Genomic DNA, 23,263 nt, shown 5'->3' with positions numbered 1-23,263 from the left:
TGTCTTTGCTTTGCAGCCAGGAGGAGGAAGGCCCTGGTTCTTCCTGCCTGCCGGCATCTTGGGCTTTCCATTTTCCTGTGATAATGGAGGGGGCTACTTCTCCTCAGTGGCTTTGATTTTGAGCTGCAAACCTAATATTCCATGCGGGAGGAGAAAAAAGTTTCAAAGGCGAATTTCCCCCCAGCCCTGCCCAAAACAAAAAGCCCATGAAATGACCAACCAGCCCAGAGAGGAAGGTCAAATGCTGCCAAACTCAGGCACCTGAAGGAAAGTGGCAGTTGTAGCTCCCACGAGAGCCAGTGCGACTTGGGGCTAATCCCCCTCTCTCCAGGCCCGTATACCCCTGTGCCAGACTGCAGATTGAGGAGCTCTTGTTCAACACAGTTCTCACCTCCTCCCTGGGCTCTGCATGGCTTGGGCTCAGGGTAACATGCAGCATGGAGCCCTTCACCTCCAGGGGGTGGTTTCAGTCTAGCCCAGGCTGTTAGCAATGGAAGGTTGTTACTGTTGGGTATCCTGTGAGAAATACGTTCTGTGATCTCACTTCTCCCTGGTGGACGGGGGTCTGGGTACAATTGCACCCATAGGAGCTGGCCCCATTGCTGGGAGTGTTGGCAGAGAGGCCAATGGGCCGTGGAGGCTAAATTCCCTTCTCAGGCCAGGGCAGTTCCTCCAGGGTTGGGCAGTGTGGGGGCAGTTTGCTCGGTGCATGCAGGGCTGGGCTCCCAGCTGTGAATCCAGCAGGAAAGTCACTGAAAAAAATCAGAGTTTAAAATAAACAAAAGAGCAGCATCAGCTTTTGGGACCTGGAAAGAAGAATGCAAGGACTCCAGAGCCAGGCAGAGCTGGTGTGTGCAGTGACCCGTCCTTCTCTGCTCCCTCCCTGTGCTAGACTCGGGGCAGACGCACAGCCCTCCTTCCCACTCCTCCGCCAGCCCCTGCTCCGAGCCCCGCGTCACCCAGTTCATCAAGAAGTACGTGACCTCCTGCCTGCTGATCTCCAACACCAACACGGAGCTCTCCTACATCCTGCCCAGTGAGGCCGTCAAGAAGGGCTGCTTCGAGAGGCTCTTCCAGGTACCGGCCCTTCGAGAGGCCAGTTACCGAGCGGGGAGGGAAAGCTGCTCAGTGGGTACTGACGTAGAGCAGGCGGGAGATGCAGGGGCAGAGGTGGGGGACCGCTGGGCACTCGCTGGTTGGTTGGCGAGGGGGTGCAGGAGCTGGGCTGGGTACTTGCTGGTTGGCGAGGGGGTGCAGGAGCTGGGCTGGGTGCTTGCTGGCTAGTGCGGGGGTGCAGGAGCTGGGCTAGGTGCTTGCTGGTTGGTTGGCGAGGGGGTGCAGGAGCTGGGCTGGGTGCTTGCTGGTTGGCGAGGGGGTGCAGAAGCTAGGCTGGGCGCTTGCTGGTTGGTGGGGGGGTGCAGGAGCTGAGCTAGGTGCTTGCTGGTTGGTGGGCGGGGGGCGCAGGAGCCGGGCTGGGTGTGCGCTGGTTGGTGGGCAGGGAGCGCGCTGGTTGGTGGGATGGGGGCGCAGGAGCCGGTCTGGGTGCACGCTGGTTGGTCAGCGCGGGGGTGCAGGAGCTGGGCTGAGCGCGCGCTGGTTGGTGGGCGGGGAGCGCAGGAACGGGGCTGAGTGCTTGCTGGTTGGTGGGCGGGGAGCGCAGGAGCCGGGCTGGGCGCGCGCTGGTTGGTGGGCGAGGGGCGCAGGAACGGGGCTGGGCGCGCGCTGGTTGGTGGGCGGGGGGTGCAGGAGCTGGGCTGAGCGCTTGCTGGTTGGTGGGCGGGGGGCACAGGAGCCGGGCTGGGTGCTCGCTGGTTGGTCGGCGAGAGGGTGCAGGAGCTGGACTGAGCGCTTGCTGGTTGGTGGGCGGGAAGCGCAGGAGCCGGGCTGGGCGTGCGCTGGTTGGTGGGCGGGGGGCGCAGGAGCCGGTTTGGGCGCGCGCTGGTTGGTCGGCAAGAGGGTGCAGGAGCTGGGCTGAGCGCATGCTAGTTGGTGGGGGGCGCGCGGGAGCTGGGCTGGGCGCTCATGGGTTGGAGGGCGGGAGGGCCCTGTGGGACCGGGGCTGGGTGCTCGCTGGGTTGGTAGGCAAGGAGGGCACCTGTGGGGGTAGCACTGAATTATTTATTATGCTGGGATTTGCCAAGGAGTCCAAGGGATTTGGCTGTCTCATTCCCTTAGGCTCATTTGCAGATCCAGCCCCGAGCGTGTCCCTTGCCCTTGCACAGGGGCATCGCCCAGCGTCGACTCTTGGGATAGTCTGTCCCACATGCAGTAATTCTCCTAGCTCCCCCTGCCCTCGCTTACTGCGGGGCTCTCTAGCTTGCCCTAAGCCTGCAGTGCTGCCCCTGGCGTCCCCCAGCCCAGCAGCGCAGAGGGGTCTGGGTCGCTGGGACAAGCACAGCCCTCTCCTTTTTCCACCAGCCGGGAGTGCTGCTCCCTTCAGACTCCGGTTGCTCAGGGTGGGGTTATGAGCTCTCTGCTTTCGCAGCGCTAGCCACCCCGTGGGCACTGCGTTTGCTCCAGCGCTGCGTTCCGGCAGAGGTGGGTGGTGAGAGGGAGGACACGGGGGATGCTCGCGATGGGTCTGCAGGTCAACCCAGGAGCCTGGTTTCCAGCAGGTATAAACTCGGGCGGAATGTGGTACCAGTGCCTCTCTGTGCCCGATCCACAGAAGCCAGGAGTCCGGAACAGCCGAGGCCCAAGCTGTAGCAGCTCATGGTTTTTGCTCTGGAGGTTCCTGGTTCATGTGTTAGTGCTCACAGGCAGCCGTCAGGCCTCTTGCCTTTTGTCATTCGCCCGGCCTGGCCGTCTGGGGATGGGGGAGTTCCAGAGGTCCCCGTGCTGCAGGGAGTGCTGGGCGGGCAGGCATATGGGCTGATTACTGCTTAGCCGGGAGCTTCTGGGATGGCTCTTTGCTGTGGTCTCCCGCCGCTCCTCACCTTTGTTCCTTGTTTGCAGCACCTGGAGCAGAGCCTGGGGGAGCTGGAGCTGACCAGCTTCGGGCTGATGGACACTACGCTGGAGGAGGTCTTCCTCAAGGTGTCGGAGGAGGACCTTTCCCTGGAGAACAGCGATGTTGGTAAGGGGTGTGTGTGTCAGTGCCTCGGTATCCTGGCTCGTGGAGAGTTGGGGTTGCCCTGGATCAGCAGCCTTACATAAACAAACTTGAGTTCACTATCCAGGGCCGGCTCCAGTCACCAGCTCAGTAAGCAGCTGCTTGGGGCGGGCAATGGTGAGGAGCGGCACGTCAGGGTCTTCAGCGGCAATTCGGCGGTGGGTCCCTCTCAGAGCGAAGAACCAGCTGTCAAATTGCTGCTGAAGACAAGACAAGAGGCAGTGGTAGAGGTGCAGATTGCGATCGCGGCTTTTTTTTTTTTTTTTTTTTCCTGCTTGGGGCGGCAAAAACCCTGGAGCCGGCCCTGTCTCTACCTCGCCCTGTTGAGCATTGATCCATTGCTGGCAGTCTCTGCTCAGGGGAGGCCTACAAAGGTGAATGCATAGAGCTGGGCAGGGCAGGGCTGGACTAAGGAGTGGAAGATTTAGGGCAGAACAGAGGTGCAATGGCAGAGCTAGGGGGTGGGGGTGGGGTAGAGGAGGTGCTTTTTTACATTGCTAGCACCAAGCCAGCCACAGCAAAGACCCCAGCGTCATGTTAATGCAGCTGTGACAGGCACTTTGACTGTTGATTTTTAATACCTATATCTTAGCTGCAACCCTTGCTCCTGTCTGCTCTGCATGGTCCTGAGAGTAGGAGAGTGCCCTTGGCCTGAAGGCAGGGGCACCGTCCCAAAAGTAGCATGGAATGATACATCCTGATTGCTTGCCACGCTCCACCCTAGCAGTGGCCGCATATTGTCCTGTGGTTTGTAGTTTCAGCCTGAGGTTTGTAAAGCACTTTGGGATCCTGGGGGATGAAAGGCCTGATGTCAGTGTGAAATATCATTGGGGTGCATTCCTATTGGCCAGGGCCTGCCCTGGCCAGCACTGAGAGGGGAGCTGGGGTACTTACTGTACCAGGGCACTCCCTGAAGTGCTAAGGTGGATCCTGATATGCTTAGGTTGCAGGGTATTAAGGAAGAGCCCTGTTCCCACTCCCACCCACCCCAGCACGCCCAGTCCCTCAGTATCTGGGTGGCTAGCTAAGGCGTTCCAGCCAGTCCCAGCTGGTGGGTTCTTGCTGGAGAGTGAGTGCAATGCCCTAGGAGGGCTGCTCCCCGAGGACGTTCCCCTTGTACCTGTGCCGCACAAACCCCACCAGCTCCCTTCTCCTTCCAGACATGAAGGAGTCCAAGAAAGACTCGCTGCAGCCACTGGCTCCCCAGATGGGCCTGAAGCCCGAGGCCAACGGGGAGCCCCTTCCTGACACGGAGGCACCCGAGAAGCCAGAGGTGGAGCTCAGCAACCTGGTGGCCTGCTCCAACCTGGCCCAGTCACAGGCGTCTCTGCGCTCGGCTTCCTCTGTGGGCTCCGTGCGGGGCGATGAAGGTGGGGCTTATTCGGAGTTCTATGGGGATTACTCTCCGTTGTTTGATAATCTGCAGGACCCTGATAACGTCAGTCTGCAAGGTTTGTAATGTGCTGCACGACAGGCCTTGAATTTGGTAGCAAGGGTTGGGGGCCGCTGTGTCCTGGTTCTGGTCTCAGCATTCCCAGGGGTGGGGGATGTGTGGGACCTGGCACTGGCTCTGACCAGATCTTTCCATCCTGCCGGGGCTGGGCTGAGCACCTTTCTCCTCCCACAAGAGGGACCTGTTTGAACACTCACGCCCCATGCACTGCGCGATCCTGCCTCTAGCCTGTTCATCCTGGGACCCCCTGGTACAATGGAAAAATAGGCCTAAAGAAAGGGAGGGGGCGAGGGCAGCCCCCTGAAACTTGATTGGGAGCCCCTGGACGGGGAAGCCATGAGTTCAGGGAGTTCTGGCAGGGTTTCAGCGGAGAGCTCCGGGGGTTCTTTCGGGTGGGTAGTGGGTACCGCGAGGGGGTCTGTTTGATTGCGTACACAGACTACAGCTCTAGAATCTAGCAGCTTCCTTTGCTGCACCTGGACGCATCCCTTTGAGGAAGCACCTTTGGGTCAGTGAGTCACGCTGGCCAAATTCTTCATTGCAAACTCCGCCCTTTTTCATTCACAACTGAGCGGGAAATTGTCAAAAAAAATTTGAATTTTCAGCAACAAATCGAGAACCGAAATACTTTGATTCTCGAGTGGTGCTGCGGTGCCTCCTCCGAGTTGTAGTTCAGGTTCCTCATGGTCCCATAAGCCAGACTCCCTGTCTGGACTATATCTCCAATGATGCAGTAATAGGATGAAATTTAATAGTGAAAAGTGCTAGGTCATGCATTTAGTGTTTAATAACAAGAATTTTAGTTATAAATTGGGGACACATCAGTTGGAAGTAACAGAGGAGGAGAAGGACCTCGGAGTATTGGTTGATCACAGGATGACTATGGCAATTAATTTGGCAATTGATCTTTGATCTTTGATTATCAGCAGGTAAATATGCCCGATGATCTGTGATGGGATGTTAGATGGGGTGGGATCTGAGTTACTACAGAGAATTCTTTCCTAGGTGCTGGCTGGTGAGTCTTGCCCACATGCTCAGGGTTTAACTGATTGCCATATTTGGGGTCGGGAAGGTATTTTCCTCCAGGGAAGATTGGCAGAGGCCCTGGAGGTTTTTCGCCTTCCTCTGGAGCATGGGGCATGGGTCACTTGCTGGAAGATTTTTTGCAGCTTGAGGTCTTCAAACCACTATTTGAGGACTTCAATAACTCAGACATAGGTTAGGGGTTTGTTACAGGAGTGGGTAGGTGAGATTCTATGGCCTGCATTGTGCAGGAGGTCAGACTAGATGATCATAATGGTCCCTTCTGACCTTAAAGTCTATGAGTCTTTGAGTCTCCCTGAAAGGCAGTGCATCATGGGAGATGAGGTCTGGCTGAGGAGCCTGGCCTGTAGAAAAAAACTGGAGTATGAGGCGTAAGAACATAAGAGCTGCCGCATTGGGTCAGACCATGGGCCATCTTGCCCAGTATCCTGTGTCCAACATACCAAAGCTTCAGGGGGAGGGTAGAGAACATGGCAATTTTGGAGGAATCCAATTATCTTCCCTTCCTGGCTTCTGGCAGTCAGAGGTTCAGGGTCACCCTGAGCATGAGGGTGCATCCCAAACCATCTTGGCTAATAGCCATTGATGGACCTATCCTCCAGGAACTTACCCAGTTCTATTATGAACCCACTTATATTTTTGGGCTTCACAATATCCCATGCCAATGAGTTCCACAGGTTAATCGTACATTGTGTGATAAAGTCATTCCTCTTGTTTGTATTAAACCTGCTGCCTGTTAATTTCCTCTGGTGACCCCCAATTTTTGTGTTGTGACACCTGAACTACCCATCAGGCATTTCACAATCGACACGTTTGAGTTTTCGGGTGGAAAGCAGGCACTTTTAACCCCCCAAAATTGTTCTGTCAAAAACCCAATTTTCCATCAAAAAACAGTTGTGGCCCTACATCTCTCCTAGTCCCTCTTGCTTCCCCTGCTGGCATCTGTCAGGCGTGTCTCCTTGAGGGAGGCCTTCATGAGAGGAGCCTGACTTCTCCTCACCTCCCAGATAGAGCAGGAGACTGGGGGCTCCCGTGGCCTGCTGGGGGAAGCACTAAAGCAGGTGGGCACAGACGTGTGGCATGGGAGCTGTGACATAGTGTTAGCAGGATTTTGACTCTGATGGGTCAGGACTCCCTTCGAAGGATCTGTCTCAGATTGCTCGATCTCTGTATAGCCAACAAAATGAGCCTTCCTTGGTTACAAAAACAACGCGATGGAACCAAGAGCAAAGAATCTCCATTGTCGTACCCCTTCACCCCCCAACAAAAACAGAGCAGCCAACATGCCTTAAGACCAAAATCCTTTCCCCTGGCCTGAGCCCTCCTACCTCTGGACTTGGAGGTGAGCTTGTGAGGGGTCTCTGAGCTGACGTCCCCAAGGCTGCAGTGCTGGTACAAAGGTGCCACCTCCCCCTGCTCTACGGGTTTCTTATGGGGACCTAGTGGGAGGAGGTTGTTTAATGGTTTTGAGCTGGTGACCTGGGGGTTGTGCCCCGGGGCTCTGTCCCTGACTCCCTCACTGCCGGCCTGTGTGACCTGAGGCTGGCACGATGTAGATTGGGTTGCTGCACAGGAAGGTCGCTTGCAGTGTCCATGGGATTGTGAAATACCCTCTCCTGTCTCCTGCCCGGGTTCCTCTCTGTTTACGGGGGTGCTGCTCTCCTCCCTACCCTGCATGTCTCTGTTGGGTTGGGGGAAACATTCAGGTACGTACAAGTGTTAGTTGTATTAACTCACTGAAACTGCCAGGGCGGCAGCCGGCGTAAGGGTTACGTGAGTTTAGAAAACCGTATCTGACACCAACTCCCCATCGCCAGCCTGCCAAGACCTGCATCTAGGGGTCTGCATTTCCCGACTTAGCTCTGTAGCTGCAGGTCTTCAGAGATCAGCCCGGCCCTGGGGAGGTAGCCTGGCAGATACGGGGACTGGCATCCCACCTCCTCTCCCTGCGCCCCCCCCACCCCCTGGGGTGAGCCCCATGCTGCCTGACGGGGTCGTGCGGAGGACCATGTCCTGCGTCACTGGTTGCACTAGCTGATTCCTGAGGAGGAGGAGGTGGAGGCTGGGAAAGGAGCTTGACGGCCTCTGAGAGAGCCTGACCCGCTCCGTGTATCTCTTCCCACTCCCCGGCGCTCTCCCTTGCTCCAGACCAAGAGGCTGACGCCGAGGCTGCGGACCAGCCCCTGGGGGGACAGGGGAGCTTTAAGCTGGAGGGCTCCTGGCTCAGGCTGCGCCAGTTCCACGGGCTGATCGTCAAACGCTTCCACTGTGCCAAGCGCAACACCAAGGCCCTCTTCTCGCAGATCCTGCTGCCCGCCTTCTTCGTCTGCGTGGCCATGACGGTGGCGCTCTCTGTGCCCGAAATAGGTGTGTGTGGGCGCTGGACCCGACTGGGGGGGGATGCTAGCGCCTTCCTCCCCTCCATACCCGACTGCTGTGTTGCCTCTTGCTCCCCTTTGGACACTGGCCTCTCTGCCTGCCTCCTGGCAGAGCAGCACGTGCATCGCATGTGTGGCCACGTCTCTGGCTCCAGGCTGCCCGACAGCTACCTGGGTGTGGGTGGGGAGTGGGATGAGGGACTGACTAGCTTGAAGTCACCCAGTGAACCTGGAATGTGGGGGAGTGCCGCTGGGTCTGCCCTGGGCCCTGGGCCTGTCACTGGGGCCCAGGGCTGGCCTTCCAGCCCAGAGTAGGGAGGGGATGGGACCCACCACCCCCAGGGAGGTTGCTCAGCATGCCCCTTTTCTCCCCAGGTGACCTGCCTCCTCTGATCCTCTCGCCATCCCAGTATCACAACTACACCCAGCCCAAGGGCAACTTCATCCCCTATGCCAATGAGGAGCGGCGCGAATACCGGTGAGAGGCCTGGCACTGCCCGGGGAGCAGCATCCTAGGCCCTTGTCCTGTTCCCCACGCCTGCAGGAAAGGGGAGGTTCAATCACACTGCTGCAGGGTGCCCCGCAGTGACTGTGCTTGGCGGGGGAGGCTGGACGCTTCTTGTAGTGCAGGGTCATTGCTCTGAATCTGGCACTGATCACCCCTCAATCTCTTTATCCACCACACAGTGCCACGCCGGGCCTGCCCAGGAGGGTGCCCGGCTAGCAGTGAGGGTACAGCCCTCTTCAGGGCCCTCGTACAGACTGCTGGCCGTGTGGCACCTACAGAGAGCAGTTCTGTGGGGTTCCCAGCTGTTGGCCGTTGCGGCCTGTCCGTGGCTATCAGCCTGGGCTGGATTTGAGTCAGTGACCTGCCAGCGAAAGGCCCTCTAGTCCCTCCCCTGTGCCGTCCAGCCCCCTTCAGCCTCCAAGCCAGACAGCAGGTTACATGACCCCAGCTCGGCAAGCCCTATGAGGAGCAGAGCCCCTGAAGCCAGTATCCAGGAATATCACGTTAGGATGCTGGCCTGCAAGCAAGAGGGTTTCTCAGGTCCGTCCTAGGGAGCATGGCTGACCCAGAGGAGCCACGGGAGCATCCCCTGCTCGCTAAACCCTTCTCACCCGCCGTCCCTCTCCACAGCATAAAGCTGTCGCCCGACGCCAGCCCCCAGCAGCTTGTCAACACCTTCCACCTGCCCTCCGGGGTGGGGGCCACCTGTGTGCTGAAGACGGCCTTCAATAGCACCCTGGACCAGCTGGTGCAGACCCTGAACCTCAACAGCAACGAGTCCAAGATGCTGGCAGCCAAGTACTTTGATGCCATGTGCGTCGATTCCTTCACCCAGGGCCTGCCGCTCTCCAACTTCGTGCCGCCGCCCCCATCCCCGGCCCCCTCCGACTACCCCGTCTCCCTGGATGACGACATGGTGCACGCCTGGAACTCCACCACGTACCCCTCCACCGTCAAAGGTAACGTCTGGCCTGGCAGAAATCTGGGGGAATAGGGACCTCCGGCCAAGCAACATGTTCCCTATCCAGCCAAGATAGTGGTGGGGGAATTAGAACCCGGGTCTCTGGCATTGCTGTGGGACCCACAGAGCAGCACATTTTGTTCCAGCCAGTGCAGGCTTGTCTGGGACTTCCCCATAATGCCTTTCAGGGAGGGGCAGAGCTTGACTGGGCGCACAGGGTTTAGGAACATGGGAATTGCCAGATTGGGTGAGACCCGAGGTCTGTCTAGTCCAGAATCCTGGCTCTGATGGTGGCTGGAACCAACAGTTCAGAGTGTAAGAACCCCACCATAGCAGATGTGGGATAGTCTGTGCCCCTCCTCATCTCTAATAGAGATCAGCTCAGACCCTGAAGCATGAAGTTCAATACCCCCTCCGAAGTATTTGTTAGCGTAACTCAGAACTTTGGATATTCTTGCTGTCCGTAGAAGCACCTGATTCCTTTTTAAATCTTGTTACATTCTTGACTTTGGTGACTTCCTGTGGCAGTGAGTTCCACAGGCTACATGTGTATTGTGTGAAAAAGTCTTTCCTTGTATTGGTTTTGAATTTGCGACCTTTCAATTCTATTGAATGACCCCCTGTCCTTAGGCAGTGAGGCAGAGATAACAGAAGCTCTGGGTGCTATTGAAGGCCGTCTTCTCTCCCTTCTCTAGACCAGTGGTTTTCAAACTTTCTGGGGACCCAGTTGAAGAAAATGACCCAGTGGAGCCTGTGACTCAATGGAGGTGGGGATGAGGGGTTTGGTGTGTGAGAGGGGGTCAGAGCTCTGGGCTGGGGGTGCAGGCTCTGGGGTAGTGCTGAGGATGAGAGGTTTGGGATGCAGGAAGGAGCCCTGGGTTTGGGGGGGCTTGGGGCAGGGGATTGGGGCGCAGGTTTACCTCGGGCAGCTCCTGGTCAGTGGCACAGTGGGGGTGCTAAGGTAGGCTTCCTGCCTGTCTTGGCACCGTGGACTGCACTGCACCCTGGAAGTGGCCAGCTGCAGATCCGGCTCTTAGGTCAGGCACTGTGCCCCCACCCTCTCTGCCTAGGAGCCAGACCTGCTGCTGGCTGCTTCCGTGGCGCAGTGCGGTGTCAGAACAGGTAGGCACTAGCCTGCCTTAGCTGGGCAGCACCACTGACGGGACTTTTAGTGGCCCGGTCGGTGGTGCTGAGCAGAGCCGCCGTGACCCGCAGTTTGAAAACCACTGCCCCAGACCATTCGTTATTTGATCTGCTTGTATCGTGTCTCCTCTTGTTCATCTCCTTTCTAAGGTAACAGTCGCAGGTGTTTCAATCTCTTGTATGCTCCTAGTCATTCTCCTTCCCTGCTCTGAACACCCCTCTGGTTCCTTTGCAACTGGAAGTGATTTTAAGAGGATGAACGATGAGGGCAGCTCAAAGGACAGAGATTCAGCCCCAGTGAGCCCTTGGGAGCTCATCGCTGTCTGAATTCCAGCGCTGGGGGGGGTCTCAGAAACACGTGTCTGTGTGTCAGGGTATGGATCGCCACGCCGGTAGCCATACTTCAGCTAGCTCTAATCTGGCCAGCTCAGTCCTGGAGCAGCGAAGCTGCAGCAGCCTGGGCCTCAGCACAGGCCGGACAAGCCCACCCGGAACCCTGGCTGATTCCTCAGACTACTTCTCTCTGCTGAGCCCTGTGCTGCCCCGGCTCTGCTGCTCTGTTGCCTGACCTTGTCAGACTGAAGCCAACTCTGGTGTGTCTGCTTGAGCTGTAGGCACATCCTGTGATTGCCATACAGCTAAAACCCTCATTCGCTCCTTCCCTTCCTCCTGCCCCAGGTGCCTCCCTCTCTCCCCACGGCTGTCACAGTAGGACAGTGCTGCAGGGTGCCTGGCTGTCACCCGGATGCACAGAGTGGGCGCTCTGCAGAACGAGCGTGCCAGAGGGTCGCGTTTCTCCTCTTGTCTCCTCAGAGACCATCACTTTGGCCCCGTCCCTGCCCCACATCATCCACGAGCCCATCAAATGCACCTGCTCCATGCAGGGGACCGGCTTCTCCTGTCCCAGCGGCGTGGGAGGCCACCCACCCCAGATGAAGGTGGTGACAGGGGACATCCTGGCAGACATCACAGGGCGCAACGTCTCGGAGTATATGCTGTACACGTCGGACCGCTTCCGGCTGCACAGGTTAGGGGGCACTTCTGCTCCTCTGCATCGTGGGGAGTGTCCCAGGTGGGGTCCGAGGGAGGCAGGGCTAAGGCAGGTTGCCAGCAGCAGGCCGGAGGGGAAGCCATACCTGAGCTAGCTGTAATCTAGTCCGCTCGGGTCCTGGAGCGGTGAAGAGGCAGCACTTGGAGGGACTGGGGGGAGAGCTAGACTGTACACATAGGGTTGCCAGTCCTCCAGGATTGTCCTGGAGTCTCCAGGAATTAAAGATAAATCTTTAATTAAAGTTTATGTCATGTGATGAAACTTCCAGGATATTCCAATGAAACCTGGCAACCCTACATACATGGCGGAGAGGGAGCGGGTCAGGGGCTGAGCGACCCCGTTGGGGTCCAATCAGACAATCACTGGTTGATTTTTTTTTTTTTTTAATTCTGCATCACAGCCAGGAATTTCAAAGCTGGCTAGTGACTCTGGGTGCTCCCCTTTGTGGGGCCCAGCTTGGGACATGTGGTAGGGCCTGATCTTCAGAGGGGGATGCCCAGCATTCTCTGAAAGTCCATCTCCAGAGGCTCTGCCTTTCCTGTTTGGTAGGGTTGTCCCTGGGATGTGCTTCAGCAGCCACTCGCTAAGCCTTGTCTCACGGCTGGCTAAGCAGGGGCACAGAGAGAGCCCACAGCTGGGAAAGTGCTGGCCCTCGGGGGCAGGGCAGTAGCATCTGACCATCTTCCCCCCTCCCTCAGGGCTGTCTGAGTCCTCTGAGATTTCCCTCAGGGGGGCTGTGGAAAGGAGGAGCCCTGCAGTGGCTACAGCTGTGCTGTGCAGGGACCTACTGAGGGGAAACTGTTGACCCTCAGACTCTTGGGTGGAGTTGGCTTCTACTTCGAAGCCTGGGCAGACCCACTCGGTAACGCTAGTCACAATGCCCTGCCGCTGACAACACCCAGCCTCGGTTTCCAGCCCCAGTCGCCCCCCTGCTCTCGGCTCACCCCTGAAATGGAGGACAGAGAAGGGCCCCTGGGTGCACAGTGACAATGTGTGGCCTGGCTCTGAAGGGAGCAGGGGGCGCATCGGCTGTGACACCGGGCCGCGTGGGTGAAGCAGCGGGCTTCCAGGGATTGGGTTGCAGTGGGTGGCTGGGAGCAGCTCGCAGGTTGGAAGTGGTGTCTCGGGGCTCCGGCTCGCGTTCGATGTCCTGCCCTCGCTTAGGTTCCCCCCGTGGAGCCCAGCATTTCAGGGGCGGCTCAGGTGCCATTCTTCCAGCTGCTCGTCTTTCCTCTGCGTCGCCTGGACTGAAAGAAGGTGGCCCCAGCCTTTCGTTTGCTTCCCCTTCTGCTCTAGGTATGGAGCGATCACTGTTGGCAACGTCCAGAAATCCATCCCAGCATCCTTTGGCACCCAGGCCCCACCCATGGTGCGGAAGATCGCGGTCAGGAGAACAGCCCAGGTAGGGGGTGCTCTGAGAACTGGGAAAGGTTTTGTTCCCATGTCAGCCCCATCCCGCTGAGTCCCCCACAAAGACCCACCCTCCTTCCAGAGTCCTGCCAAAGGGGTCCCAGAGCAAGAGGGATGTACGTGCTTCCCAGCATGCTCTTGGGAAGGGGAAAAAGGTCAGATCTTGTTCCAGGGCCCCTCTCAAGTGAGCTTGTTTGCTGGAGAACAGGTGTCTCCCCCCACCAGCGATCACCCCATGGAAGCTTGCCATGCTGCAGCCACTGCTGTGGGGTGAGCAGAGGCCAGAGGTCTTTCCAGTGCCCCTCAGCAGCACCTGGTAGCTTCTTGTTATTTGGAGGTGAGGTTACACGGGCCATGGACTAGAGAGAGCGGCTTTTGGGAGGAAGGGGCTGACCCCAGTGAGCCCCACATAGGGACTCCGTGTCCCTGTGCCAGGCATTGCAGGATGGATCTGGTGCCAGCGCTCACACGCTGCCAACTGCCCCAGCCCCTCCGCTTCCCCCAGCCTCCCTCAACCCCTCCTTGAGCAGGGCGCCCTGCTGGAGCTCCCAGAGCTGAGTATGTGTCTCTGCTCTGCCCTTCCAGGTCTTCTACAACAACAAAGGCTACCACAGTATGCCCACCTACCTGAACGTGCTGAACAACGCCATCCTGCGGGCCAACCTGCCCAAGAACAGAGGGAACCCCGCTGCCTACGGTGAGTTGGCCAAGCCAGTCTGGGGACTCCGACCAGACGAGCAATAACGAGAATCGATGAGCTAACCCCCGCTCCGGCTCTGGTATAGAATCCAACCACGGGCTAACAGAGAGGGAGGAGGAAATGTCCTAGTGGGCAGGCTAATGACTAGACAGACTCTGGTCTGCTACTCTTGCCACACTGGGGGTTGGGTTTGAAAACCCATGTCTGTCTTGAGAGGCTTTGTGGTCTAGTGGTTAGAACAGGGGATTGGCATCAGGTCTTTCGGTGGCAGGGGTAGGATTAGACCCTAAATGACCTTGGGCATGTCCCTTAAGCTCGCCGTGCTGCAGCGTGTGCACCTGTGACACATGGATGGTGCTGGCCTTGCCAGACTGACATGGGTCCTGTCAGTTAACGTTTGCAAAGTGCTCTGAGCTCCGTGAGCTCTGCAGCGGGGAAGGGAATTCACTTCAGTCCCCCAGCAGGGACCTGTTGTTAGAGTCCGTCCTATGGCAGGGCTGAGCCGAGGGGCTGGGGGCTGAGATAGCGAGGGGTTGTTCCAGGGCTGATCCATGGGGGTGGGGGTGCAAGGGGCTGTTCTTACACACTGGCTCTCACTATGTTTCCTGTCACGTTTTGCTGCAGGCATCACAGTGACCAACCATCCGATGAACAAGACGAGCGCCAGCCTCTCCCTGGATTACCTGTGTGTACCAGTTGGCTCGCGGGTGGTGTGCACATGCCTGGTTGGGGGGGGCAGGGTTTTGTGATGGATGAAAATGGAGGGAGGTCCCCACTAGTTTTCTATGGCAAAGGTTGCCGGCCCAGGAGGGGAGGAGCTGTGCCAGCCCATTGCCACCCCCTGTGAGAGGCTGAGAGGAGAGAGATCCTGGCCAGCCTGAAAAACTAAGCCACACAGGCCCCCACTCCACAAAGGGATGTAGGCTCCTAATCCCCAATGAAATCCATGGAAGTTTGGAGTCTGAATACTTCTAAGGATCTGAGCCAAAGTCTCTGTTTCCATGATGAACAACTAGCCTTACCCATGCCCCACAAAACACCCCCCACACACACACATACACATGTACACACATGTTGCGGCCTTTGGGCTGGTTTCCGTGCAGGGATACCCAGCTGTGAAGTGAGCAGTGGCTTGTGGTATGTGGAGTAACTTGGGGCACAGTTCTCCCACCCGGACTAACCCCTGTCCCCCTCTGCTTCCCTCCTTCTCGTTCCCATTTCTGCCGCTCTTCTTCTGCTGTAGCCTGCAAGGCACGGACGTGGTCATCGCCATCTTCATCATTGTGGCCATGTCCTTTGTGCCGGCCAGCTTCGTGGTGTTTCTGGTGGCCGAGAAGGCCACAAAAGCCAAGCACCTGCAGTTCGTGAGCGGCTGCGACCCGGTGATCTACTGGCTGGCCAACTATGTGTGGGACATGGTGAGAGCCAAGAAGGGCAGTTGGCCCTCCGCACACAAACCGGGATGGCGAGGAGCCTGGGAGCAGGGCGACTGCCTGGGAGGCTATCTGAGCAGGGGCTGATTACATAGGATGTCCATGAGGGAGGCCTCTGTCCAGCCCTGCGTTCATGGTCCCTGGAGGGTGACCTATCCACAGGAAGGTCCTTTTCACACAGGCTCTCCCAGTGCCGGAGCTTCTCCTTCCTTCCCCCTGTTAGCAGACAGCCTGGGAGAAGGGTCTATAGAGCATTTCTCACCCATCAGCTGAGGGTCACTGCCTCATTTACGCCCAGCCAGGACCTTGTCCTATCCACGGGGATCGCTTGTCATGTGGCATCTGGGTTCCCTCACCTCTGCTGTGGTCTCCGCGATGATGGTTCGCCTGCATCCTGCCCCTTGCTCCATCTAGGGTATCGGCCCTGGGGAGTGCGCAGCCAGGCCGGCGGAAGTGAGGTGGCTGGGGGCGGGGAAGGGGTTCGGCTGTGGGGCGCACTGGGAGCACAGGCGGGGCAATGGGCGCCATGCATGAGGCACTCATGTCCTCTCACATCCTGCGGGCAGGAAGATCCGTTCCAAGCCATGTCCTTTAACACGGCGAGTTCCTCCTTCGGCCTTTCCACCCAGACCTGGAGTGAGGGGTAGGGGCAGCTCTGCCGGACTGTGCGGGGGCGCTCAGCGCGTGCTCAGCGCTTCCTTGGGCCCATTTTCATATCTCTGAGGGGGAGTTTTGAGACGTGCAATGGAAGTGGAGTTTGGCTGGAATGAGCCGTGAAAACATCACCGGGAAGTAGGCCCATTTTGGCCCCTTCAGAAGAACAGGACCACGGGGTGTCTGTAGTTAAATGTGCTATGGGACCAGTTCCCCTGCAGCCGTCTCCCACTGTGCCCTGAGGGTGGGGCAGGGATAGTCTCCTCGTGATCTCTGTGTGAGCTGCTCTGGCCCCGGTTCTGCAGGGTCTTTGGAAATGAAGTCACCGTACCAATCTCTTCGTCGCTCTCTTTCAGCCCACCCAGCCTGTAGGAGAAATAGCTTCCTTGGCGGGTAGGTTATTGCAGTGGGGTGGGAGGGGTGATTTACCGAGAGCCTGAGAGCTTGGTTTTGTATTTGGCTTTGAGCCTGATGAGACCAGTTTGGGAGCTGGGGCTTTGTCTGCACTACAGATGCTTTGCCAATATGGCTGCACCAGCAGAGCCCCCTAGTGTGGACACAGGGTTTGCTAAGAGGAGAGGTTTTTATCACCATAGTAACACCACCTCCCCCAGTGCTAAGTGGCCAGAAGCCCTGTCTATCAGCATAGCTGTGTGCACACTGGGGTTTAGCCGGTGTCGCTATCTCGGCTTGGGGGGCAGTGGTTTTTTACCCCCTGACCAAAATAGCTGTGCCATCAAAACTTTGTAGTGTAGACCTGGCCTGGGTCCCCACACTGGTCCTGCTTCCCTGGGCTCTGAATTCACGGCCTCCTGAACTCCACCCCAGTGCAGTTCACTCTCATCTTTGGTGCATTTGTTTTCCAGCTGAATTACCTGGTGCCGGCCACATGCTGCATCATCATCCTCTTCGTGTTCGACCTCCCAGCGTATACATCCCCCACCAACTTCCCAGCCGTCCTCTCGCTCTTCCTGCTCTATGGGTACGTCCGCCTGGCTGGCCGTCGCTTGGGGGACACGCGTGCTCTGGGAGGGGAATGAACGGAGAGCAGCGATGAGGGGCGTTAGCGGGGCCCGACGGGGGAAGGTTGGACTGCTGTTGCCCATGTTGTCCCTGTGCTGTGGATAAATGGCCAGTGTGTGGCTCGGGCTGCCCGCCCAGCACTAGCTTCACACACAGAGCTAGATGGGGAGTTTCTAACAGCCAGCAATGGAGCTGGGAGCACTGTGTCAGGGGCAATCTTCTAGCAAAATGCTGCATGATGCAGAAGCTGGTTGGTTCTGCCCTCTGGGCTTCTGTTCTGACAGATGTGTTAGTCACTGTAGAATTATAAATCCTGAAGCCCGACTCATCGGTCAGCCTCTGGGCTGCCACCCCATGAGGCCACTCCCTGACCCATCCTACCATAGACTGGGCCTTCTCCTGTTCCCCATCCCCTCAAACCTGAGGACCCCCTGGTTCCTTGCAGAGATGAAGGATGGTCTTGTGGTTAGAGCCTGGGGCTGAGTGTCAGGAGATCTGGCTGTGTGGGGTCCTGAGCGAATTGCTTGGACCAAAATGTTCCTCTTGTTCAGGGTGCCCAGCCAGAGATGCTGACGCCTTGTGTATGCTGGAGTCTCAGCCACTGGTGCAAGGCATAGACATGCTGCACTGGTGTAGATTGGGGCTTGCCCTGGTGCAGTTCATCCCAGTATCCATCTGCCTCAGTGGCAGGGATCCCGGTGCAGACCAGTCCTCCGGACATGAGCACCTGCAGCTCTGAGTTCTAAGTGCTCAGTCCCAGCCCAACCCCTCGAGCTGGAAGCCCACAAGTGGAAGCTACTTCTGTGGATGTGGGCCATGATCTCGGTAAGGATGTCCCCTGTCTGCGGCCCATTGTGCAAGGCAGGCTCCATCGGTGTCTGTGAAGTGCTTCGAGATCCATGGTGGAAGTCACTTGAGCAAGGCGGAGAGGTTGCTTATATGTTTTATTTGGAGACTGTCTCAGGGAAGCCTTCACTGGGGCAGAATTTGCTCTGGGAAGAGCTGGCTGAGGATTGGCTAAAGCTCCTCTTGTGTTTCTAGCCAATGAGCTGAGGATCCCAGAGTTTGGGGCTGTCACTCACTAGGCCTAGTATGAATGGGGTGGGCAGGCCAGGGGGTTCAGGCAGGGCCAGGGCCCAGTCCTGTGTATGATGCACTCACCTTGGCATTCTGTTTACACCAGCTGGTCCATCACCCCCATCATGTACCCAGCATCCTTCTGGTTCGAGGTGCCCAGCTCAGCATACGTCTTCCTGATCGTTATCAACCTCTTCATTGGCATCACAGCCACTGTCGCCACCTTCCTGCTGCAGCTCTTTGAGCACGACAAGGTACATGCTCCTGTAGGTCCCCAAAAAGGGGCAGGGCCGGACCTTCCCTGTCCTGTGTAGCCCAGCCATCCTCAGCCCTGCTAGAATTGCTGTGGGCCAGCCCCTGTGATCTTCCAGGTCAGCATGGCCGCCAAACCAATGGCCAGGATAGCAGGGAGCCTGTGACAGGTGTGGGAGGGAGGGAGCGAGCATGTCGCCACGCTCACTGTGTGGGCCATAGTGTAGACCGTGTGCCAGCGGTGTGACCCCGAGTCAGAGAGGCCGTGCAGGAGATCCTCTCTCCGCATGCGGCAGCCTTGGTCTCTGGGGCACTTCTAGCGGGGTGGGCACAAGGCAGTCTGGGGGGGTGTGTGTCATCTCTTCCTCCTCCCGCCTCGGCAGGACCTGAAGGTCGTTAACAGCTACCTGAAGAGCTGCTTCCTCATCTTCCCCAACTACAACCTGGGCCATGGGCTGATGGAAATGGCCTACAATGAGTACATCAATGAATACTATGCCAAGATCGGTAAGGCCCTCGCGCCGGCACGGCATGGCAAGGGGCAGCAGGTCACTGACCTTGCCCACTGGCTGTCCTTGGGACCCAGCGTGGCTGCTGGGCAGGTTTGCGTGGTAGAGAGAGGAAGTGAGAGCTGATGCAGTCTATGGGGGGGGTAAGAGTGCAGGTACTATCTGTGATAACGTCAGGCCGGACGGCTGCAAGAGGGCAGTGGAAGGCAGATACGTTAGCCCTAGAATGTTAAAGGCTTTTTTCGTACAAACTGAGAAGGGGTTTCCTCACGTTAATTAGACACACCTGAATCCAGTTAAGGGCTGCCTGAGACCTTTTAAAACCTCCTTCTCCAGTGAGAGAAAGGGAGGAGAGAGAGGGAGGCACCAGCTGTTCCCAGCCCAGTAGCAGCTGGGAAATAGCTTCTCCAGGAGAAGAGGCTGTGTTCCTTCCCACCTGGGAAGCAGATAAGCCGGAGTGCTGGCTAGGGGAGGGACTGACACCCTAGGACAAACAACAGGATGACACCCTGTCCCAGCGAGGAGGCAGGAAAAGGTATGGGCAGGGTCTATAGGACTATTTCCCTTTTTGAGTGGGGAAGGAGCAGCCCTTAGGCTTACCTTCAGGTCTATCGTGGAGACTCAACCAAGGGAGCACCCAAGGGAGAAGGCAAACCCTACCTGAGCGGGACTGATTACCCCGGGCCGCCATCGCCAGAGGGGAGAAACGCTAAGGCTGGTGAGAGAAAAGCAGTGCCTTGCCACACCTCTTATTGTTCTGTGTTTGTGCAGCACCTAGCACAATCCATGGGGCATGACCAGGGCGCCTGGCCACTACCACAGTGTAATCACAAGGGCTGTATCTGTACAGACCATCTCGCTCACTGTTAGCATCACGTAGCCCAGAGGAAACTAGCCTAAATTTCCCAACTTAAGCTTTGTCCAGGTTCCACTGAGTGCATCAGAGATGTGGTCTCTATTATTAGTGATCACTGGACTTTCTGCCAGTCATTCTGGGGAAGCTCTACCCACTCGTACAGACCTTTTTCTCTCCTGTCATTTATTATTTGTATTACCGTGGTACCTGGGCACCATGGTCAAGGACCAGGACCCAATTGTATTAGGTGCTGTGCAGCCGTAGATCAGAAAACAGTCCCTGCCCCAAGGAGCTCACAATCTGACTGGGGTCTCTTGGACTTGGCCCTGGAAACCTCTTTCCAAACAGCTTTCATATTTACTTCCAGAGCTGCTGGCATCTTAGAGTCTGCTCCAGAAGGTGCTGAGAAATCCTTTAAAAAACCAAGTACTTATCATTTGCATTTTCCACGTAGTTGATATTGTAATGTTGCAAGACAGCTTTGCTGGTGAAGGATGTCCGGATGGAAAGGCATTGTTCTGTCTAGATCTAGCAGTGATGACAACAAATCACCCAAAATACTGTGTGGCATCTATCCCAGAAGTGAAGCAAAATTGAAGCGAAACCACATGTTCAGTAGAAAGAAAATATGTTTCCATTTCACAGTCCTACTCCAGTAACGTAATTTGGTTAGTTAAACACTCCTTCTCCCTTTGCTTATCTTCCACCTACTGGACAAATGTCTGTTCCTAACAGAGAGTCTGCAGCCCTGCATTTGTATCAGGCAGCATTCTGAAAATGTTGGCTTTCATTGCTCCCTGATTTTCCGTGAACTTAGTTCTGGACAGCATACTAAGAAGTAGGCTTCTCGCTGTAGCATTTAATTATAATGTATCAGAGGCCCGTTTTGCTCAGCATCCTCCATACACAGACCAAGAGCTTAAGATCTAAAGCCCTGACCCTTCAAGTGTTTACCCATATGCGTAACTTTACTCCCTGTGAGTTGGTCCATTAATGTCGCTGGAGCCACTCGGTGTGCACAGGTAAGCATGTGTGTATGTGTTGGCAGGATTGGGGCCTCAGAGCCGACCAATGTTGTTTGAGATCATTGCAGGCATTTGTAATGGCCTTCTACAGGGAAATTTCAGCAGTATAGTCACCAGTGATTTTGTCTGTGAATATTTCCTTCCTTATCCATTGTTAGGAGGGCTCCTCTGTTTACCAGGGTTACTTTGTTTAAGAAGACTTGTCTCTTTGTTAATCTCTTGTATTGATATCTTGGGAAAAAAATACCGGTGCTCTCAATCCTCATGCTTCAGGGCAAATGTTGATCAGGAAGGAATCCCCCATCTCTCCAGTACAGTGCATATGCTGGGGGGTTGTGCCTTCCTCTGAAGCATTTGTACTGGTTGCTGCCGGGGACAGGCTGCCATACTAGATGGGTGCGTGGCTCAGGTGTAGTGCGGTAAGTCCTGTGCTCTTACCTTGGTCTGATCTTATCCCTTGTTAATTTTTTGTTTGCTCCCCCCAGGGCAGTTTGATAAAATGAAATCGCCCTTTGAGTGGGACATTGTGACCCGGGGCCTGGTCGCCATGACAATTGAAGGCTTCGTAGGTTTCTTCATCACCATCATGTGCCAATATAACTTCTTCCGGAAACCACAGTGAGTGGTAGGGTCAGGAGGGCAATGAGAGGCTCTGCGCACAGGGTCCTTTGCGTTCTCCCTGACTGTCGGATGTGATGGTCATGATGCTAGGCTGGATCAGGGCACATAGTCACAGAACAAGATGGCACCCCCTGGAAAGCCAGGGGCTATGAAATGATCCCAGTCTGTGACTAGGGACAGGTTCTGGGCCTCCCTGGGGTTCAGATAAGGAAACCCACCTCTTGGTTCCCCCCCCCCCCCCCGGTTCAGAAGCAGAGCATATTAGCCTAGTTGCTGGGTCTGCAAAGCAGGGCTGAGAGGAGTCTGTCGTGGCCTCTCTGCCCCTAGAGAGCACAGATGGGAGGTGTCACGGAGTCACCGGGCGATGCTCTGGAACTGCTCCCCACCAAGCCAGTCAGGACTTTGGGGAGCCTTCTTTCCCTTGGAGCAGACTTGTTTAGGGCAAGAAGCTTACACGTTTTCACCTTTTGGGTTTTTCCTTGGAGCATTTAGCATCCTTTGCCCCTCCATGCGCTTCCCACAGCGAGCCCGCCTCAGTGGGGTCCTGGGGAAGCCATAGGGTCTTGCACCCCCACTTTGCAGTCAGACGTGACTCAGCCAGCCAGTAAAACAGAGGTTTATTTGATGACAGGAACAGGGTCTAAAACAGAGCTTGTAGATACAGCGAACCGGACCCCTCAGCTGGGTCCATTCTGGGGTTTAGTGAGCCAGACCCCCACGTCTGCCCTTAGCCAGCTCCAGACTAACCACCCCTTCCAGCCCCTCCTCTCTGCTCAGCCCCTTTCCCGGGCCAGGAGGTCACCTGATCTTTTTGTCTCCAACACCTTCAGCTGGCACCTTTGCAGAGGAGGGGCCCAGGCCATCAGTTGCTAGGAGACAGAGTGCCAGGCATTTAGGTGCACTGGCCCTTGCTCTGCCAGATACTTAAGAACTGCCATGGGGACACTGAGGCACCAACACAGTATTCAGAGAAAACATTAAGAACATTCCCAGTTCGTCACAGGAGGCCACCTATCCCACCATTGCTTAGTAACCCCCTGCCCATCCAGGCAGGGACTAGGAGCAGTTTATGGCTCAGCCTGGGTCCAGAGGGACAGATTTGTTCCAAACTGGGTTACTCCTGTGCAGATAAAACTGCCAGAGGGGCCATTAATCCCCAGTCCTCTGAATCCGGACAATCCCTTGTGAGGTGGGGAGTACTAGCCCCATTTTTCAGTGGGGAAACCGAGGCACAGCGCAGCGTGGTGACCGGATAGCATCATCTAATAAGCTGGAACAGAGGCGGGGTCAGAAATCAGGAGTTCCTGGGCCCTGGCCTTGTGCTCAATTCACTGGGCCATGCTGCCTTGTGGAAATCCCAAGTCCCCTCTGTTGGGAGGAGGAAGGGATCACAAACCTTGTGGCCTATCTGGCCACGCAGCACAGCCCCCCCGACCCATCCCACACTATCTCCCCCTCCCGCAGGCGGCTTCCCGTCTCCAACAAGCCCATTGAGGACGACATCGATGTGGCCAACGAACGGCACCGGGTCCTGCGCGGCGATGCCGACAATGACATGCTCAAGATTGAGAATCTCACCAAGGTAGGGGCAGCTCCATCCTCGCCAATGGCCCCCTTCAGCCTGGGACAGGACAGAACCTCTCCACCCTCTCACTGGGACACAGACCTGGCCCCATGCCCCTTTGTGGGTCACTGATCCCAGGCCCTCTGGAGCTGAAGCCAGGAGCCTGTGCTGCCTCAGCTAAGAGGTTTGGCTGTGTTAGCTCAGAGACATCAACCTCTGTGTGTGATCCTACCCTGTGAGCATGGGGCAGGCAGGCGGGAGATCCCCCAGCCAGCACAGGTGGGAGAGGGGCACTATGCCCCAGAACTAGAGGAGAATGGCACCTGCATGCATGTGACCATTGTGGGGGTCGGGTTTGGAGCCTGGGGAAGGTCTCCAGCTCCTCCAGAGTGCAGCTGTTTGCTGGGGGGACTGGCGCGTTTGCCCTCTGCCCACCTTTGGCATGGGCAGCATCGGTGTGTTGCGAGCCCAGCCCCTTGCCTTGCAGGG

The 23,263-nt window shown here is 56.8% G+C and overlaps 1 protein-coding gene across 3 annotated transcripts in view; it reads left to right on the top strand.

The window, feature by feature from the left end:
- The window catches only part of ABCA2 (ATP binding cassette subfamily A member 2), a 146,545-nt gene that overhangs the window by 106,192 nt on the left and 17,090 nt on the right, over positions 1-23,263 (top strand). For 2 of the 3 annotated variants that reach the window (XM_050926284.1, XM_050926282.1), the window contains 16 exons: positions 893-1,077; positions 2,956-3,076; positions 4,273-4,563; positions 7,758-7,976; positions 8,363-8,465; positions 9,126-9,454; positions 11,413-11,626; positions 12,947-13,052; positions 13,646-13,757; positions 14,385-14,445; positions 15,004-15,178; positions 16,714-16,829; positions 18,054-18,201; positions 18,583-18,706; positions 21,075-21,207; positions 22,675-22,792. In XM_050926284.1, coding sequence (XP_050782241.1) covers positions 893-1,077; positions 2,956-3,076; positions 4,273-4,563; positions 7,758-7,976; positions 8,363-8,465; positions 9,126-9,454; positions 11,413-11,626; positions 12,947-13,052; positions 13,646-13,757; positions 14,385-14,445; positions 15,004-15,178; positions 16,714-16,829; positions 18,054-18,201; positions 18,583-18,706; positions 21,075-21,207; positions 22,675-22,792 — 2,555 coding nt within the window. The remainder of the gene's footprint in view (positions 1-892; positions 1,078-2,955; positions 3,077-4,272; positions 4,564-7,757; positions 7,977-8,362; positions 8,466-9,125; positions 9,455-11,412; positions 11,627-12,946; positions 13,053-13,645; positions 13,758-14,384; positions 14,446-15,003; positions 15,179-16,713; positions 16,830-18,053; positions 18,202-18,582; positions 18,707-21,074; positions 21,208-22,674; positions 22,793-23,263) is intronic. The other variant, XM_050926283.1, reaches the window with a different exon arrangement.

Source organism: Gopherus flavomarginatus, chromosome 17 (assembly GCF_025201925.1).
Source record: "Gopherus flavomarginatus isolate rGopFla2 chromosome 17, rGopFla2.mat.asm, whole genome shotgun sequence".
In the NCBI taxonomy this organism is placed as follows: Eukaryota; Metazoa; Chordata; order Testudines; family Testudinidae; genus Gopherus; species Gopherus flavomarginatus.
This window is presented reverse-complemented; position numbering and strand designations above follow the sequence as displayed.